Source organism: Cherax quadricarinatus, chromosome 48 (assembly GCF_038502225.1).
Source record: "Cherax quadricarinatus isolate ZL_2023a chromosome 48, ASM3850222v1, whole genome shotgun sequence".
In the NCBI taxonomy this organism is placed as follows: domain Eukaryota; kingdom Metazoa; phylum Arthropoda; class Malacostraca; order Decapoda; family Parastacidae; genus Cherax; species Cherax quadricarinatus.
The window spans coordinates 5,010,525-5,031,701 of record NC_091339.1 but is presented as its reverse complement, the minus strand read 5'-3'; the positions used below and the strand labels follow the sequence as shown (position 1 = coordinate 5,031,701).

The following is a 21,177-nucleotide window of genomic DNA, read 5'->3' as shown; positions in this document are numbered from 1 at the left end:
GTGGGGCACTGTGGAGTGGAGTCGCAGGGATGCCACTTAATTTCTCAAAGAAATTCAGCAAATTTCGGCCTGAATCCTGCTTGTACCTGTGTCTGGATGCTGAGACTTGCAGACCCGACATCAGGATAACTCATTGAGAGACTGATGCTTCTTGTATAGAGTGATGAAGTGAAGACAACTTCATTCCTCTTCCTTCCCTTCTCTGGGCAAACATGCTTGCTGTGAGGCACCGCTTCCACCATTGTTTATGAAAGGTTAATTGTCACCATTGTTGCAGGTGGGGTTCAATGATAAGGCTTCGGAGGCTTCTTACTTTGTGAGATAGTGGATACACAGGCAGTGTGTTTGTGCCCATGGCCTGCAGGGGCCATGCCCAGCAAGGGAGAGAGGAGTAGGCCTTGTTGACTCCAGGATGCCTGGGCACGAAGTGAGAGAGGGGCAGGGTGATGTGGGTTGAAGTGGCACACCCACTGAGAGGCCTACCCTCTGGTGGGAAGCTATAGGAACTAGGCATGTAGGCTTACTGGCTACAATACTGCATAAGTAAAAGTTTGTAAAATTTACATGTTCTCTTACATGCTCTTGAGACAGAAAGAAAAGAGCAATTCTGCCAGTATGCTAAACATTACACAGGCTACTAGTTCACGTATATGTAATATAATGGTATACCTCCCTGAATGATTGCTGTCTTTATACTTTGCAGGATGATTACTGCCTTTATACCTCATTGAATGATTACTGTCTTTATACCTCCCTGCATGATTACTGTCTTTATACCTTCCTGGATGATTATTGTCTTTATACCTTCCTGGATGATTGCTGTCTGGCATCCTACTAGGCCATCATTTGCCCACCTGTATTTGACAAATTTTTTGCTTAATATTATCTCTTCCTCTACTTGAAAGGAGTAATTCTTCTTGGCACTTTTCAGATGCATATTTTCACATTACCCATGATACAAACTGGTCATAGTTTGCTGCTTTTTTGCATAGTTTAAAATGTGATCAGGTATTTACTGTCCTTATAGTTGTATCAAATTTGAGGGAATATCAAATATCATGAAAGAATTGTTAAAAGCATGGGAGGATATAGTGTTGGACTGGTTGGTATTTTTGTTTAACCCTTAACCCTTTGACTGTCGCGGCCGTATATATACGTCTTACGAGGTACCGTGTTTGACGTATATATACGTACTCATAAATTCTAGCAGCTTCAAATCAAGCAGGAGAAAGCTGGTAGGCCCACATGTGAGAGAATGGGTCTGTGTGGTCAGTGTGCACTATACAAAAAAATCCTGGAGCACGCAGTGCATAATGAGAAAAAAAAAACTGCAACCATTTTTTTTAATTAAAATGCCGACTTTGTGGTCTATTTTCGTATAGTATTTATGGTTGTATTCTCATTTTCTTGGTCTCATTTGATAGAATGGAAAACATATTACAGAAATAGAGGTGATTTTGATTGATTTTACTATAAAAAGAACCTGGAAATGGAGCTCAAAGTAGGGAAAATGTTTGATTTTTGCCGATGTTCAAAAGTAAACAAATGATGTCATTGTCCAATAAATGTCCAACTAGCCATTCTAATATGCAGTCATGAATGGGTTGATGTTATTTATACAATTATTACAGTATTGCAGAAGTCTGCATAATAGTAAGTCTTCTATTTTTTGTTTGAATAAAAATTCAAAATAGAAAGCAAGAGTAATATCAGAGGGGCCTGGAGACATGACTGATGAGCAAAGAAAATGTTATTTTAGAGCCAGGAATGTCTGCATTGTTCATTCTGGACCTTATTTTGAAACAGATAATTTTTAATTTTTGTGAAATTGGCCAAATTGCAAATTTCTGACCACATTATTTGGTGGTTGAAATCGGTAAATGGGCAGTTTCTTGTACTCAATCGATAGAAAAAATGGAGTTCTAAAGAAATAGCTATGAGTTTGGTCGACTGGAACAATGGAATTAGCCGAAAATAGGGCTCAAAGTGGGCGAAATCGACGATTTGTAAATATCGCCAAGGTCGCTAACTTCGCGAGAGCATAATTCCGTCAGTTTTCCATCAAATTTCGTTTTTTTGGTGTCATTACAATCGGGAAAAGATTCTCTATCATTTCATAAGAAAAAATAATTTTTTTTTTTTTTAAATTTTGCGACACCAGGAGACACCTCAGGATTGGAGGTTGCGACAGTCAAAGGGTTAAACTGTCCAAACATAGAATCTAAGTTTACCTGTGTGCCGCTCTGAATATTTTGAAAAATAAAAAATCGTTTTTTGTTTTTAAATTAAAGAGGGCAATTTTCTGTGTGGTATAAGACCAAAAAAAATTTTTTAGGACCAGTACTTACCGAGATATAAGACCACAAAGTTGTCTCTGGACGCTCACCTGACAGCAACATCCAGTCCTGCTGCTTGCAGAAGTGTTTCTGATTTACCTTTTTTCTCGTTTTTATTTTAATTTATATATTTTTTATGTTCTGATAATTACAATTTATAATAGTTCTTGTGATTTCATAGCCGATCTTTGTTCTGATGCAAATATTATGTACTGAAATAGTACTCTGATAGTAACAAACACACTGACAGGTGAACATTTTCACCTGCCTTGGTCATTTACTATTATCTAGAAATATAAATAAAGTATTTATAGGTCCCAGCAATGTATTAGACATGCTGGAGTATGAAACTCCTTGAAGCATGGTGTTATGACAAAAGTCAAAATGTGCCCTGCTGGAGGGAACCTTGCCTTTATATGTTTTTACTCTTGCACACAAACATGTCTTTGTATGTCTATCAGTCTATCTGCCTGCTGTCTGTCTGTATCTGTACATCTATCTGTCTGTCTGTCTGCCTTGCTCTGCTCATCTGTCTGTTCATATCAGCTTATCTGCCTTTCTGTCTTGTGTGTGTGCCTGGAGTATAATATGAACTCCTTGAATAATGGTGTTATGACAAGCGTCAGATAATGAGTGACATTTGATGAATGTGTGCTGCTGGAGGGGGAGAACCTTGCCTTTATATGTTTTTACTCTTGCACACAATGTCTCTGTCAGTCTGTCTGTCTATCTGTACATAGGAACATAAGAAAGAAGGAACACTGCAACAGGCCTACTGACCCATGCAGAGCAGGTCCACCCCCCCCCCCCCACCCCCCACCCCAGATTAGCCCAATGACCCACCAAGTCTGGTCACTTCCACTTAAGGAAAGAGCACGACATCAGACCTAGTAGCAAAAGCTAGTCAGGTCCAACTCACACCCACCCACACCCATTCATGTATTTATCTAACCTATTTTTAAAACTACACAATGCTTTAGCCTCTATAACTGTACTCGGGAGTTTGTTCCACTCATCCACAACTCTATTACCAAACCAGTGCTTTCCTATATCCTTCCTGAATCTGAATTTTTCCAACTTGAAACCATTGCTGAGAGTCCCGTCCTGGCTGGAAAATTTCAGCACGGTACTTACATCCCCTTTATTTATTCCTGTTTTCCATTTATACACCTTGATCATATCCCCCCTAATTCTATGCCTTTTGAGAGAGTGCAGATTCAGGGCCTTCAGTCTATTTTCATAGGGAAGATTTCTGATACATGGGATCAACTTTGTCATCCTCCTCTGTACGTTTTCCAGAGCATTTATATCCATTCTGTAATATGATGACCAGAACTGAGCAGCATAATCTAAATCAGGCCTAACCAAGGATATACAGAGTTCAAGAACAACCTGAGGACTTCTATTATTTATACTTCTAGAAATGAAGCTAAGAATTCTGTTCGATTTATTGTGAATACTAATGTACTGTTGTCTTGGTTTTAGATTACTGCTAACCAGAACTCCTAAATCCTTTTTGTAATCAGTAGTATTAAGATCTACATTATTTAGTTTATATGTGGCATGGTTATTTTCCTGTCCAACATTTAGAACTTTGCATTTGTCTATATTAAACTGCATCTGCCACTTCTCCGACCATTGCATCAGTCTATTCAAATCATTCTGGAGTGTTCTAGTGTCCTCATTAGAATGGATTGGACGGCCTGCTTTGGTGTCATCAGCAAATTTGCTTATGTCACTATTCATTCCCTCATCTATGCCGTTTATGTACATTGTGAACAACAACGGGCCCAGTACTGATCCCTGCGGAACTCCGCTTGTGACGTGCCCCCATTCTGATTTCTCTCTATTTATGCAAACACTCTGCTGCCTATTTGTCAGCCATGCCTCTACCCAGGAAAAAATTTCTCTCCTATTCCGTGTGCCTTAAGTTTCCTCAATGCCTCCGATGTGGAACTCTATCGAAAGCCTTACTGAAGTCCATACTAAAAATATCATATTCATTACCATGATCTACCTCCTCAAACACCTTAGTGAAAAAAGTTAGTAAATCTATCTGTCTGTATAGCTCTGCTTATCTGTCTAGTTCTGCTTATCTGTCTAGTTATGCTTATCTGTCTTTCTGTCTGCCTGTGTGTGTCTGTCTTTCCATCTGCTTGTCTCTGTCTCAGGTAGCGGCTAGTAAACCTGTTGGTTTGTGGTGTATGGGCCGCTCCCTGATTGCTGAGCAAGTGACACTGCTATTATTTGCATCATGTTTATTTATGTCTTATATCTACAAACACTGTATAGCACTTGGCCTGGAATTTTTGGGTTATCCTAGGTAATTTACATTATGTATAATAACTGTACTTATGAGTACATGTGAGAGACAGAGATACAGATAGACAGTGATAGACAGATATATATATATATAGACAAATATATAGAGATATAGACAGATAGACAGAGATATAGACAGATAGATATATAGATAAAGATACAGACAGACAGAGCCAAAGCCAGCCACCCAAATACTACATAAGAACATAAGAAAGAAGGAGCACTGCAGCAGGCCTACTGGCCCATGCAAGGCAAGTCCATGTCACGCCTTCCCCCTGGCTTAGACCAATGACCCACTTAGTCACGTCACATCCACTGAAAGAAGGAGCACGACATCTGACCCAGTAGCAGAAGCTAGTCAGGTCCAACTCACACCCACTCATGCATTTATCTAACCTATTTTTACTTTCCTCTTAAAATATGAGTGTTAATATGACATGACATCAGTGAATCACTGGTGTTTGCCATGCTATTTGCTCTAGCTGGTGCTCAATTGAACTGGTGCTCCCACAAGGTACCAAGTGGTTCCCGATTTTTTTCATATTGCACACACTGAGTGCACAGACCCATTCTTTCATGTCTATGCAAATCAGACCTATTGCACCAAATTTTGAAGGAATGAAAAATAAAACGTTGATCTACGTTTGGAGCCCGCCGCACGTGAACATAGATCTACGTGTGGACAGCTTAAGGGTTAATAAATGTATGAAAGAGGGAAAGGTACCTAGGGATTGGCAGAGAGCGTGTATAGGTCTTTTATATAAAGGGAAGGGGGACAAAAGAAATTTTAAAAATTATAGGGGAATAAGTTTACTGAGTATACCAGGTAAAGTGTACGGTAGGGTTATTATTGAAAGAATTAGAGGTAAGACAGATTGTAGATGAGCAAGAAGGCTTTAGAGTGGGTAAGGGATGTGTGGATCAAGTGTTTACATTGAAGCATACATGTGAACAGTATTTAGATAGAGGTAGGGAAGTTTTCATTGCATTTATGGATTTAGAAAAGGCATATGATAGAGTGGATAGGGGAGCAATGTGGCAGATGTTACAGGTACAGTGGACCCTCGGGTAACGGCATTAATCCGTTCCAGAGAGCTCGCCTTTAACCGATTTGGACGTTAGCCGAATTAATTTTCCCCATGAGAAATAATGGAAATCCAATTAATCCGTTCCAGACACCCAAAAGTATTAAACAAAATAATATTTTTTTTACATGAAATATACATTTCCCTACACAGAAAACAATGAGACATGCACAATGAACAATACTGAAATAACACTTACCTTTATTATGGACTTATTGATGAGTGATGAGACAGTAGGAGAGGATTTGATGGAGGTGTACTATTGTTTGGAAGGGAAATCTCTTTCCATAAAGACTTCAGGTAACAAGTTCTTTTCTGGGGTTACCTCCCTTCTTGGTTTTTTAATGCCACTAGGACCAGCTTGAGAGTCACTGGACCCCTGTCGCACAAAATATCTGTCCAGAGAGCTTTGTTTCTGGAGTCTCTTTAAGATTCCCCTAAAATGGAACATGAGTGTCATTGTACATGTTGCCAATATGGCTTGCAACAGCTGTCAGGATAATTTTCATCCATAAATGCTTGCACCTTTGTCCACATTATACAAATCTCCTTAACCTTTGATGAAGGCAACTTCCTCACTCTCCCTTCCTCCTCCTCTGAAGCACATTCCTGAGCTGTGATCTGTTGCTGTTGCACCTGAAGCTCTTGCAGCTCAGTAGTAGTTAGCTCTTCATCGTTGTCCTCCACCAACTCTTCCATATCCTCGCCACTAACCTCCAACCTTATGGACTTCCCCAATGCCACAATAGATTACACAACTGGCATAGGCTCCTCAGAGTTAGCCCCAAACCCTTCAAAATCCCTCTCTTGTACACATTCTGGCCATAATTTTCTCCAAGCAGAATTTGAAGTCCTGCAAGTCACTCCCTCCCAAGCCTTACCTATAAGGTTTATGCAACTGAGGATATTAAAGTGATCTTTCCAAAACTTTCTTAGGGTCAGTTCAGTGTCTGAGGTCACTTCAAAGCACTTTTGAAACACTGCTTTGGTGTACAGTTTTTTGAAGGTTGAATTGACCTGCTGGTCCATGGGCTGGAGGAGAGGAGCGGTATTAGTAGGCAAAAACTTCACTTTGATGAAGCTTAACTCCCTCACAATTTGCTCTTGCAAGTTGTGAGAATGAGGAGGAGCATTGTTCATTACCAGGAGGCACTTGAGTAGCAATTTACTTTCCAGGAGGTATTTTTGCACAGTGGAGCCAAACACGTCATAGAACCAGTCAAGGAAAATGTCCCTAGTGACCCATGCCTTACTGTTTGCTCTCCACATCGCACACAATTTAGTCTTGACGACATTGTTTTTCTTGAACACAGAGTTTCAGAGTGATACACAAGTAAAGGCTTCACTTTGCAATCCTCACTAGCATTACTACAAAACATGAGAGTTAGCCTGTCTTTCATAGGCTTGTGTCCTGGGAGTGCCTTTTCCTCCTGAGTAATGTAGGTCCTGTTTGGCATTTTCTTCTAAAACAGGCCTGTTTCTTCACAATTGAACACTTGTTGGGGTTTTAATTTTTCAGCCTCTATGTACCCCTTAAAGTCCTGCACATATTTGTCAGTCGCTTTTTTGTCAGAAGTGGCAGCCTCACCATGCCTTATCACACTGTGTATGCCACTACGATTCTTAAATCTCTCAAACCAACCTTTGCTGGCCTTAAATTCACTAACATCAGCACTAGTTTCAGGCATTTTCTTAATTAAATCATTATGCAACTGCCTTGCCTTTTCACATATTATTGACTGTGAAACACTATCTCCTGATAGTTGTTTCTTGTTTATCCACACCAACAACAATCTCTCCACATCTTCGAGTATTTGCAATCTCTGTTTTGTGAGCATACTTGCACCTTTCACAACAACAGCTTCCTTGATTGCCTTTTTGTTGGCCAAGATAGTAATGATAGTTGAATGGGGGTTTGTTGTATAACCTGGCCAACTCAGAGACACACACTCCACTTTCATACTTTGCGATTATCTCTTTCTTTAACCCTTTCAGGGTTGGTGCCATATTAATATGGCCTGCGCGCCAGGGTTAGTGTCGTACTAGCATGCGTAAATTCTAGCGGCTTCAAATTAAGCGGGAAACAGCTGGTAGGCCTAGATGCGAGAGAATGAGCCTGCGTGGTCAGTGTGCATGGTAGGAAAAAATTCGGGGACCCAGTGGTGCATTGTGGGAGTGCCATTTTAACCCTTTCAGGGTTTCCGACGTACTAGTACTGCTTATGCACCAGGGTTATTGATGTACTAGAATGCCTAAATTTTAGTGCCTTCAAATCTAGTGAGAGAAAGCTGGTAGGTCTACATATGAAAGAATGGGTCTATGTGGTCAGTGTGCACTGTATAAAAAATATCCTGCAGCACACAGTGCATAATGAGAAAAAAACTATGACCATGTTTTTGGTTTAAAACAGCGACTTTGCAGTGTATTTTCGTATGGTATTTATGGTTGTATTCTAGTTTTCCTGGTCTCATTTTATAGAATGGAAGACATATTACAGAAATTGAGATGATTTTGATTGGTTTCACAGTGAAAAGTACCTTGAAATTGAGTAGCAGAAATGTTCGATTTTTACCAAAATTCAAAAGTAAACAAATCATGCCAAGCGTCCAATATACGTCAGCTTGTGAGTCTAATATTCTTCCACAAGTATACTGACATTATTTATACCATTTCTACACTAATGCAGTAGTCTGCATAACAGTAAATCTTCTATTTTTTGTGAGAATAAAAATTCAAAATGGAAAGCAGAACAGATGTAAGAGGGGCCTGGGGATGTGACTAATGAACAGAGAAAGTTATTTTAGTGCCTGGAATGTCTGTCTTGCTTATTCTGGACCCTATTTGGAAATTGGCATCTTCTGAAATTTGTGAGAGATTGGCAAAATTGCCAATTTCTGACCACTTTATTTGATACTTGAAATCGGTAAATGGGTGGTTTCTTGTACTCATTCGATAGAAAAAATGGAGTTCTAATGAAATAGATATGATTTTTGTCGACTAGTACACTGAAATTGACAAAAATAGGGCTCAAAGTGGGCGAAATCGCCGATGCGTGAACATCGTCGAGACCGCTAAATTTGCGAGAGCATAACTCTGTAAGTTTTCCATCAAATTTCATACTTTTGGTGTCTTTATGATGGGGAAAAGATTCTCTATAATTTCATAGGAAAAAATCTTTTTTTTTTTTTCCTGGAAAATTTTCGACCCTGAGAACGAGTTTAGGAGAGGGCCTCTCGACCCTGAAAGGGTTAATACACCTTGCTCACCAAGCCTCGTGGTAAGAAACTCCTCACTCCTCAGCGAATTGGGACACTTTTATTCCTCAGTGACAGTTCTGATGCAGATGGAAGTGTCAGTAAAGATGAGTTTCAAGGTCTTGATGAGGCTGTGACCAAAGCTAATGACCATAATGCTGGTAATAGTGAGGCAAACCCAGACGACCCTCAACCTTCAACCTCTGGTGCTGGGCCATCTTGTTCACGTTCAGTTGTACCCGAATGAAAGAGGAAACTCTTATTTTCCCATATCCAGGACTCGGATATGAGCAGTGGTGATGATAGTGATTGTGAATATGAACTCCAAGCTCTTGAAAGCAGTTCCAGTATCGAGAGTGAAGTAGAATATTCTCCAGTGAAGTGTCAGTATATGTGACGGTATGTGCGCTCTGGTAGCCATATGCTATTCCAAGGGGAAGGAGTACATCTCGTGGCTGTACAACAAGAACAGATAGTGAAAATGAAGATGATAGTGTGGCAATTGGGATGGAAAATGTGCATGCATCTGTTGGTGGTAGTGGTGGTGCCAGCCATGAGGCACCAGCAGTGGGCCATGCTGCCACCCACACCGCTGACTCAGCAGAACTACAATAAAGGCCACCATCCCCCACCCACCCACAACACCAACCTCCACAACCACAACCACCTGTTAGTATCCAGTACCCACCAGCAGGCTGCACCTGGCATTGGCAGGAAGCTGCCAGTTTTGTTCCCAATCCCCATCACTTTGGTGAAAGTTAAAGTGAATACGGCCATCTTGTACTCTTGGGAACAATGCCACTGAATTGGAATGTTTCGAGTTATTCTTTGACTAACCCCTGATGGAAATTATTGTCAGGGAAAGCAACAGACACTTCGATTACACCATGGCAAACAATACTTTCACCAAACTCATGCTTACACCAGTGGAAGGAGACAGCTGTGGCTGAGATGTATCTTTTGTTTGCCACAAAAATGCTTACGCCACATGTGTATAAGCATAGTGTCAAATCATACTGGTCGACAGACCGCCTGATTGCAACCCCAGGGTTCATTGATATAATAGTAGTGAATCGATTTGTGCTACTATTACGTATGCTTCACTTCTCAGACAAAACCAGGCCTTACAGAAATGACAGGTTATATAAGATTAGAAATGTGTTTGTGTATCTGAAACAGAAATTCAATATGTATTTTTATCCCTTCAGGAAGCTTGTTACTGATGAGTCTTTGATTCTGTTCAAAGGAAGACTGTCATTCAAGCAGTACATACCAAGCAAGAGGAAATGCTTTGGTATAAAGTTGTTTGTGCTTTGTGATTGCTACAGTGGTCTTGTATTGGATATAATTGTGTACACTGGAAGTAATACATTGCAAGATACCAGGAAGTTACTGGGTATCTCTGGTGATGTGGTTAGAACAATGATGGAACCATATCTTGGTAAGGAGCATATATTATATACTGATAACTGGTACACAAGCCCCTTACTCAGTGATTTCTTGCAAGTGAACATGACAAATGTGTGTGGCACAGTGCATGGAAATCGTAAACATATGCCCAGGTTCGACGCTGGCACTCGTAGAGATGAGGTACAGGCGTTTGCTGCCAATGACATCATGGCATTTCGGTGGCATGACAAACGAGATATCACACTGTTGTCATCACTTCAAATTAACGAAATGGCAAACACTGGCAGGCAGCATAGAGAGAGCAATGAACCCATTCTAAAACCTGCAGCTGTGATTGATTACACCCTCAATATGCATTCAGTGGACAAGTGTGACGTGCAGATTGGGTTTGCTGATTGTGTTCGCAAGAGTTATAAGTGGTACATAAAACTCTTTTTCCATATTCTGGACATTTCCATGCTCAGTGCTTATAATATGTATAAGATGAGGACCAGAAACAAACCACCATATGGCAAATTTTATTTGTCTGTCATCAGACAAATAATCAAGTACCAAGGAACAACACCTGCAATAGAAAACCGCCCACGAAATTGTCAACAACTACCTTCTCGTCTGAAGCATGCTACTGCTTTCAAAAAAAGGCTCAGAAGATGTTTTACATCTGTGCACATACAAAAAAACGCCCACAACAATGCAGAGACACTCGTTTTATGTGTGAGGAATGTAAAACGCCGTTGTGCATGACACTGTGTTTCAAAGACTTCCACAGGCTGCAGAACTTCTAAGAACATGTCCAGTGACTGTATATATGTTTTTATAATATAGAAAAGTTGTAATAAACAACATTTTATTTTGTTTGTTTGTGTAAACCTGTTTTGTAAACAATTTAATGACAACGGTGTTGGTGCAGTGATTGTATAGTACAGAAACAGTGAATATTTACAAAATAGTCCTCATGTTGTTCTCACAGGCCATAAAAGTTACTTGAAAAGAAAAAATATTAAAAAATAATAGAAAAAGGTAGAAAAAACAAATGATTACCGGATGACCAGCAGTCGGCGATCTTGCCATATGTGGGTCAATTTCTGTCAACTTCATGCCTCCATATCTTGGTAAATACGTATTGATGGCAAAAAAAAACAAATTTCATCAGAAAAAAAATAATTTTTTTTTCGAATATCTTCCGACCCTGAGAACAGGTTTTGGAGAGGGCCTGCCGAACCTGAAAGGGTTAATTCGATAGTATTCTCATCTTTTTTACCACAGGGATGGCACTAGAAGCTTTCTTTGGGCCCATGGTGGCTTATTTAGCAGTTACAAGCACTAAAAGCACTGGAATAATACAAAATGTGTCTGATGTATGCGTGGAATCGTCCAGACTGGCTTGTAAACAGTGGCACACTAGCTGAAGGCAGGGCAGCTGAGGCACTCAGGCTGGATGGACAGGCGGACGTGTTCGGGATGATTGCTCTTAACTGAATTCTTGTGCGTTAGCCGAGACTATTTTAATGCAAAAACGTGCCTCTATCCGATTTTGGTGTTAGCCAATGCTGCCGTTACCCGAGGGTTCAATGTATATGGAATAGGTAGTAAGTTACTAAATGCTGTAAAGAGTTTTTATGAGGATAGTGAGGTTCAGGTTAGGGTGTGTAGGAGAGAGGGAGAATACTTCCCGGTAAAAGTACGTCTTAGACAGGGATGTGTAATGTCACAGTGGTTGCTTAATATATTTATAGATGGGGTTGTAAAAGAAGTAAATGCTAGGGTATTGGGGAGAGGGGTGGGATTAAATTATGGGGAATCAAATACAAAATGGGAGTTGACAGTTACTTTTTGCTGATAATACTGTGCTTATGGGAGATTCTAAAGAAAAGTTGCAAAGGTTAGTGGATGAGTTTGGGAGGGTGTGTAAAGGTAGAAAGTAGAAAGTGAACATAGATAAGAGTAAGGTGATGAGGGTATCAAACTATTTAGGTAAAGAAAATTGGATATCACATTGGAGAGAGGGAGTATGGAAGAAGTGAATGTTTTCAGACATTTGGAAGTTGACTTGTCAGTGAATGAGTTTATGAAGGATGAGGTTAACCATAGAATTGATGAAGGAAAAAAGGTGAGTGGTGCGTTGAGGTATCTGTTGAGACAAAAAACGTTATCCATGGAGGCAAAGAAGGGAATGTATGAAATTATAGTGGTACCAACACTCTTATATGGGTGTGAAGCTGGGGTTGCAAATGCTTCAGTGAGGAGGCAGCTGGAGGCAGTGGAGATGTCCTGTCTAAGGGCAATGTGTGGTGTAAATATTATGCAGAGAATTCAGAGAGTGGAAATTAGGAGGAGGTGTGGAGTTACTAAAAATATTTGTCAGAGGGCTGAAGAGGGGTTGTTGAGGTGGTTTGGTTATTTAGAGAAAATGGATCAAGTAGAATGACTTGGAGAGCATATAAATCTGTAGGGGAAGGAGGGTGGGGTAGGGGTTGTCCTTGGAAAGGTTGGAGGGAGAGGGTAAAGAAGGTTTTGTGGGTGAGGGGGCTTGGACTTCCAGCAAGCATGTGTGAGCATGTTAGATAGGAGTGAATGGAGACAAATGCTTTTTGGGACTTGACAAGCTGTTGGAGTGTGAGCAGGGTAATATTTTGTGAAAGTAGTATTGCCTAAATTATTACAGACGTTGAGCCTTGCTTACTGTGTTTCTTAATAAACCTTTTGTTTTTAATTATATTTGGCAGTGGTTGTGGTTCATACTGTCATAGTATATGGAACCCATTCCAGTTTCTATCACAGTTATTTGTGAAAAGTTCTTACAGGTCCACATCCCTTTATCCAAAACCCTTGGGGCCAGTAGTGTTTTGAATTTCAGAATTTTTCAAATTTCAGAATATTGGTGGGATCTAGGGCAGTACCCCATAATCAAACATTAACACTGCAGCAAAAAGTATGAATACTCACACTAAGTGGGATAAAGACTACAAATGCTACTACTGTTTATTTATAGAGTAATATATTGATAAATGAAATAATAGGATAATTATAGACCAGGAACATGATTCTCAAGATAGTTGACAATCAGTATTTTTAAAGATTTCTTCAAGTGTCATCTGTCTTATTAACATAAGTTTCTGTCTAAGCAATCTCTCTTTAATTGAGTAAATTGCCATAATCTCTTGCTCACTGATAAATGCACATTGGAACTTTTCGAATTTCAGAATTTCGGATAAAGGGATGTGGACCTGTATAACCTTTTCTGATCTACAGTATCTTTTATTGCAATTTAAGTTCATAGACTATTTTTCCTCCTGTTGCTGGTTCTCTCCCCCCCCCCCCAACAAAAAAATCCTCAGGTTTTAATAGCTATAAAGTGTACATGCCTATTTTGTCTTCCTTCTGATTCATGATCCATGACTAGCACCCATTCTGTTGTATATCTTAGGACTTATGTAATTTATCTGTTTCTGTAGGTGTAGAAATCATACTACAGCTGCACCTATGTTTCTGTAGGTGTTGGCTACTTGCTATAGCTACTTATTCCAATTTAGGTGTACAAATATTGTCAAAATCTTTTTTTTTTTATAGTAGTACTGTATCCTTATGCAGTACTAAAAAGCTTAGTATGAAGTGTGACAGCATTACATTTATTCTCATGCTACTTGCTGTGATAGTTATGGAATCTCATTTGACACTGTAATGTACTTTTGAATCTGGAAAGTTAAGTTAGGATTGTGTGGCCTAGAATGAGAGCAAGGGAGCAAGTAATAGTGACCTTTACCTTTGAGTTCTGGGAGTTCTTTTACTCCTGGCCAGGCTCGTCTCTTCTTTGGTGTTAAATAGCTGAAGTATTAAAGCAGTCTTTGGGCTGTGTATTTACTTTCTTACTGCTTATTACAATAGGTGTCTGTCTCATGTATTTTTAAGTTCAATTCTGATTCTGTGAAATCCAGTGTTGCATTGTTAGAGAAGGCCAGTAGGGTAAGCAAGTAATACTGAGTTTTTTGATAATGGTGAAACATGAATGTTAACCCTTTCACAGTCCAGAGGCCAAATTTCAAAGGGTGCACCAGTGTCCAAGAATTTTCAAAAAAATAATTTTTTTATTTTTTCTTATGAAATTATAGAGAATCTTTTTCTGAAGGTAATAAAACAAAAAGTACGAAATTTGGTAGAAAACTGACAAAATTATGCTCTCGCGAATTTTGATGTGTCAGCGATATTTACGCATCGGCGATTTTACCAACTTTGACTCCTAGTTTAGGCCAGTTACAGTATTCCAGTCAACCAAATTCTTAGCTATTTCACTAGTATTACTTCTATTCTATTGATTGAGCACAAGAAATTGCCAAGTCAACTGTTTCAACAACAAAATAAAGTGACCGGAAATTGGTAATTTGGCCAATTTAACACAAAGTTCAAAATATTCCAATTTCAAAATAGGGTCCAGAATAAACAATGCAGGCATTCCTGGCACTAAACTAACATTTCCTCTGTTCATTAGTTACGTTTTCAGGCTTTACAAATGAATTCCATTTTGATTTTTTATTCACATAATGAATTTTTATTCAAACCATAAAATAGAACATTTACTGTTATGCAATACTGTAATACTTGTGTAAATAATATCACCACATTTGTGAATGTATATTAGACCCACCAGCTGTCATGTAATTAGACTTGTGAGGTCATTTATTTACTCTTGAACATCAGCAAAAATTTAACATTTCTGCTACTTTGAGCTCAGTTTCAAGCCATTTCCAGTACTAAAACCAATCAAAATCATCTCTATTTCTATAGTATATCTTCCATTCTTTCAAGTGAGACCAAGAAATTGCAAATACAACTATAAAAAACATAGGAAAAAACACTGCAAAGTCGCCGTTTTAATTGAAAATTACGGTCTCATTTTTTTTCTCTCATTATGCACTGTGTGCTGCAGGATTTGTTTTATGTGGTGCACACATACCACATAGATGTATTCTCTCATATCTAGGCCCAAATTTACTGCTCGCAGCTTATCAGAGTGAGCTGAGCTCATGGCATAGATCTACGGTTTGGACCCTGAACGTAAAGCTGTAGATCTACGGCACGGACCCTGAAAGGGTTAAGGAACCTCCCTTGAGGTGGAAGTTTGCATCCTGAAATTTCCTTCATATCCAAAAGCAAAAAATCGACCGAATGACGGTTCGTATCCTGAAAAATTCACATGGTGAGGCATTCCTAAGCCGAGGTTCCACTGTATTTTTCACTTATTACTATTTCTTATGTTTTAATCTCTGTGATTACTTGTGGTCCTGCACCATCTTTTCCATGTATCTGCCTCATTACCAATACCATCAAGTAGAGTGAATTTAATGTTTTTTTTTTTGAGTTGGGAATGAGGGGACAAAAAGGGAATAGCCATGATAGGGAGATTCTTCAAGTATTTGTTGCCAGTATTACTCATTACTTCAGGTACAGGAGCTGAGCTCGGCTTGTGGTGTATTGTCTTCAGTGTTTAATTTGTTAGGAAAAAAGTTTGTGGTTGTAGCCACACTACCTTATTGAGGATATCATTCCAGAAGTCTACCATACCATTATTTACAAAGAAGAATTCTTTAGGATCTTTTGTCATAATACGTATAGGCCTTTTCTCAGTTTAAAATTGTTCCCTCCTGCTGATGACACTGAAGAATTTTTTAAATCTATTTTTGTGACATCACTTTCAGAACATTGCTTTTACTCACAGTATTTTTTAAGTTCTTATTTCTTAGTCTTCCATATATGTTATACTGTTTTCTTTTATCTTTTTAAATTTAGAGTGTATTGTATTATGTAAATCAATGTCTGTTGCAAATATTTTATGTATTTAACATGACTTCTATTCGTCCAGTATGAGCTCAAACTGGTGGCCTCGGACAACCGTAATGAGAACCATACTACAGTTGTCATTCATGTCAAAGATGTGAATGACAATCCACCAATGTTTGATCGGCCCCTGTATGAAACGCAGATCACCGAGGAAGATGACCGCAGCCTACCTAAAAATATCCTCACGGTCTCTGTCCCTAAGAAACTCTTATTCTGGCTTGTTCTGTTCCTGCACCACTCACTCATTTGTTACCCTCCTGATTGTATTAGTTTCTGTGTTTCTATGTTAGGGTCATGAGCATGTTAGATTAGAACTTCAATCATGGCTTTGCAAAATTAATTTTTTTTTTTTTTTAGCTTTGTACCCCACCTTGATATAAATGTCATGCTCGTGACTGTAACACAAATTATAATCAAGGCTTTTTAGACACAACAATTTTATATACTGCTGTTTTTTCCCCACGATGTGCATGCCACAGCCCTTCCAAACCCGTTATTTTTTTTTTTATCCCTATAATGCACCTCCTCATTATTTTGTCCCCTTTTATTCCAGTGAGGTGCATGTGCAGGAGATGTGATAGCAGTTTGATTTTACATTGAGTTTTGTTTTACTGCAGTAAGCATGGTAATGAAGTATCATGTTTACTGTTTTTGTTTCTGTTCCCCGGATGCTTGTTTGGTGGTTCAGTACGAACTAAGTCTAGTAGCCACCGATAGTGTCAACGAGGCAACAACCAAAGTAATCATCCACATCGCTGATGTCAATGATCGCCCTCCAGAGTTTGACAGACCAAATTATGAAGCAACTATTGAAGAGGAGCGCAGTGACGGTTTGCCTATACCACTACTCAAGGTAGACATTTTTTCCTTTTTTTTTTTTTTTATTTTTGTTGGGTGGTGGGAAAGGAAAATATCAGAAAGCAGGGATGGCACGTATTCATTGTATAAACGATATAAGGCTGGTTACTATTTGTGTTTCTAGGCTTGATTATTACTTTGTGATCGTTGCTGTATAGTACTCTTTCTGCTTGGCAACAAGTGTAAGTGTTGTGCATTTATTAATGTTTTTTTTATGAAAGTTTAAAATAAAGCTTTAAATAACTATCAAAGTTTACTTCCACTACTTTTTCATTATATAAAAGCCTGGCTCCAGGCCAGGCTGTGAGGGGTAGAAAAACACTCCAAACCAGTCACATGTATAAAATATTATGTGGAGAACTTTAAATTTTTCTTGTTTGTATTACTAAAGCTTTAATTGGTTAACAATAGACTTTATGTCAAGCACAGTTTGGTCTGAAGAATTCTATTATGCAGTGCATATTTAGTTTTGCCGTTATTATTAATTGTGAATTCATATTGTAACATTAGCAACATAGAAGTGAAGATAAACTCAGTTAAGTTGCTTTGCTTACTTGGGATTATTTGAATATTTCCCCCCCCCAAAAAAAAAAAAGTAACTCAAGGATTGATAATCTAATTGACTGTTTTTGCCAAGTGCTTTCTTGAGAATAATGCAGTAGGTTTTTAATTGTTTTTTGAAACTGCTTGGCATATATCATACAAAAAACTTGTGGCCTGCCTGTGTTTATAAAAATACTGTAGAATAAAATCTTGCATCACCTATTCTTATCAGAACTATCAGTATTCATTATATAATGAGCCAACAAAATAAATATATTTTGTCAAGCACAGTAATACTTAGACCTTAATTGTTGTCAGAAAATAGTCTAAAATTGTCAGTTAATGTTAGATGGTGGGTGATTACTTAATGACTTATCAGTCATTCACACTAAGAGGACTAGTGTAAGACTGGCCAATAAGTTACTTCAAGTTGCTGATATATTTGTTAATCATTACTAATATTCATGTTATGTGAAGTGGTTTATTTTATGCTTCGTGTAGCAGCATTATGTGCCAACTTATTTCAGTACTCATAACGTGATGGAAAGTGGTTTACTTTTAGCTTTATTAATATCTCTGATAGTGTGAATGCTGTCAGTTACTGCATAAAATTACTCCCATGGCCCAACATAAATGCATGAAAATAGCCTAATTCATGTTAGATGTAGTTTACATGTGCATGTGCAATATCTGCAGTTCAGCATTGTTTTTACTTTACAATATTTTATTTTGTTCAAGATTTTTTTGCCTCACTTTTAATTCACTGTGTTCATATATGTGAAAAAGTATGAATATGCTAGATAGATCTTTATTAAAATTCGATAATTATAATAAATATTGAAGCTGTTGTAAGATATCTGGTGTAATAATTTCTTTTCATTATAATAATTATTAAAAAATTTTGCATAATAAAGGTTGGTTTGTGTTGTAATGATTACTAATACTAATATCATGTTTTAACAGGTTACAGCCACAGATGGTGACCGCGACCGTATACAGGATATTGTTTACTTCTTAACAGGCCAGGGTATATATATGGACAACCCCGATCAGTCTCAGTTTGAGGTCAATCGTACATCAGGAGAAATTTTTGTGAGGAAGGTCAGTCATCTCTCTTGTATACTTGCAAACCTGTGAAATATCAGAGATATTGTATTTCTAGTTTGGTATTTATTTTAAACAAGTTTGAAACTACTCGTTAGTCATTACATTTGTAGTGCGAGATTGATATTTCTCTTCACTCCAAAATCAACACATTAGGCTGGAGAGAAAGAGTGTAGGAATTAAAATATTTGATAATGGCAAGAAATTATATAAATCCTGATATTTCTTTGATACTTTAGTGCTACATTGTTTTGCATGTACTTGGTACTCATCACCTATATCTCAGAATTGTAATCAGCACACAGCACCTACACTGCAAACCTGTACAGCAGAAAAGAATAGCTAGATTATAAGAAAGGAAAGTAGGTAGATCTTTAACAGTATTTTAAAGAAACTGGAATAAACACAGACCCCCATATTACACAGATTTATTTAGCATCTTTTGGTTATTACACTATTGAGAAATTGCAGCATAATTTTATACAGTACTTTGTAAAATTAATGTGGTTCCGTTTATGGGAGGGGAAAAAATTTGGAGCGCCGCCCGTGAGGTATTTCCCCAGCTCAGGCTGCCGCCTGGCTGTGAGTGAGATCACTGTCTCTGCGGGGCTGCACTGGGCTTCAAGACAGTGAAGGATCACTTCACCTTGCTCCTTTGCAGTAATGCATCAGGTTATTTCAAGTGTAAGCCCATGGTTATTTACTGCTCTAAGAATCCTCGTGCTTTGAAAGGTGTAGGTAAAAACACCTTACCAGTAATTTGGAGGTCAAACCAGTCAACATGGATGACAGAGGAAATATTTATTGACTGGTTTAAGCATCACACTATTCCTGAGGTCAAGTTTACCTGCACAGCAAAAACCTTGCATTCAAGACTCTCTTCGTTTTTGATAATTTCTGTACTCATCCAGAAGCTTTGCTGGATGTGACCTCTCCAAATACATAATACAACCAAGTGTAACTAGACAAGAAAAGTGATGATAAAACTAGTTGCATCAGTGGACTCTGACCCCAACCTGGCAGTACCAAGCTTCTGGAATAATGTATAATGTACTGTAGGGTAAAAGAAGCCAGAGATCCATTACAGAATTTATGCACATTCCAGTACAACTATCAGCTTTAGTACCAGAACCTCAACCATCCACTTCTGCTGACAACCAACAGTTATTCACCTTAGCCTAGTAGGGCCACACCATGCATCTCCACTCTCTTCACAATCACTGACATACACCAACAACCACAATTTAAGGTAAATAATATTATTTCTGTTTTATTTGTAGTCTTAAGCAACAAAAACAACATTATCATTTTTATTTTTGTAAGATCTGGATCTGCAACACAATGGTATCTTGGTACAGAACAGAAAACAACTTGGACAACTTCTACTAGTGAGAATGGCTGGATTTGAGAGGGACGTGACCTCCCAATGACTACATTCTTACCTCTACTAGTGGCCTACATCTCGCCTCCTGGCAGTATATAGGGCTCCATCCTGTCACTTCAACTCTATATTGTTTCAGACTATGGAACAATACTCTTCTTCAGACTGAGGGACTGACCACCTCAAAACTTCAAGGGTGATGGACTGATTACATCGTCTTCACATCTCTTCTGCTTCTATCAACTTTTCTGTACTCGACTGAAAAAGCCTACTGTGTAGGCGAAACGTTTCGAAAAAAAGATACCTAACTGTTGCATGTGTGTCTTACCTAACAAGATCTGGATATCTAAAAAAAAAAATTGTTTGGCATTTGGGGGGGCCCCAGGAATGTAACCCTATTTTTTCCCTAAGTTCTTCAGTTTATATAACATGGATTTATCTAAGACAACATTTTCAGGAACATAACTACCATGTAATATGAGGGTCTACTGTACTACAATAGGCAGACATAAACATGATATATGACAAGTTATGTAAAATGTGCATACATAGTATTGATCAGTTTATTTCAAAATAGGGAAATAGAAGACTTTACAAAAAGAAATGGTTCAACTGGAGACTCCTAAAAAATTAAGAAACGGTTTAAATTTAATCTAGGAAATGTGTCAATTCAAGGGTTTATTTTTTATTTTTTTATTAACACATTGGCTGTTTCCCACTAAGGCATAGGCATGCTTACACTACAGTTTTAAAACTGCAACATTAACCCTTTCAGGGTCGCCAGGCCCTCTCCAAGACTTGTACTCAGGGTCGCCAAATTTTCAAAAAAAAAAAAAATAATTTTTTTTTCTTAAGAAAAGATAGAGAATTTTTTCCCGATCATAATGACACCAAAAGTATGAAATTTGATGGAAAACTTATGGAATTATGCTCTTCCCAAGTTAGTGGTCTCGACAATGTTTATGCATCAGCGATTTTGCCCACTTTGAGCCCTATTTTTGGCCAATTCCAGTGTACTAGTCGAAAAAAATCATAGCTATTTCGCTAGA

The 21,177-nt window shown here is 38.3% G+C and overlaps 1 protein-coding gene across 4 annotated transcripts in view; it reads left to right on the top strand.

The window, feature by feature from the left end:
• The window catches only part of CadN (neural cadherin), a gene marked incomplete at its 5' end in the record, with an annotated part of 755,916 nt that overhangs the window by 643,770 nt on the left and 90,969 nt on the right, over positions 1–21,177 (top strand). For 2 of the 4 annotated variants that reach the window (XM_070094821.1, XM_070094823.1), the window contains 2 exon segments: positions 16,931–17,095; positions 18,607–18,744. In XM_070094821.1, coding sequence (XP_069950922.1) covers positions 16,931–17,095; positions 18,607–18,744 — 303 coding nt within the window. 4 annotated transcript variants of the gene reach the window in all.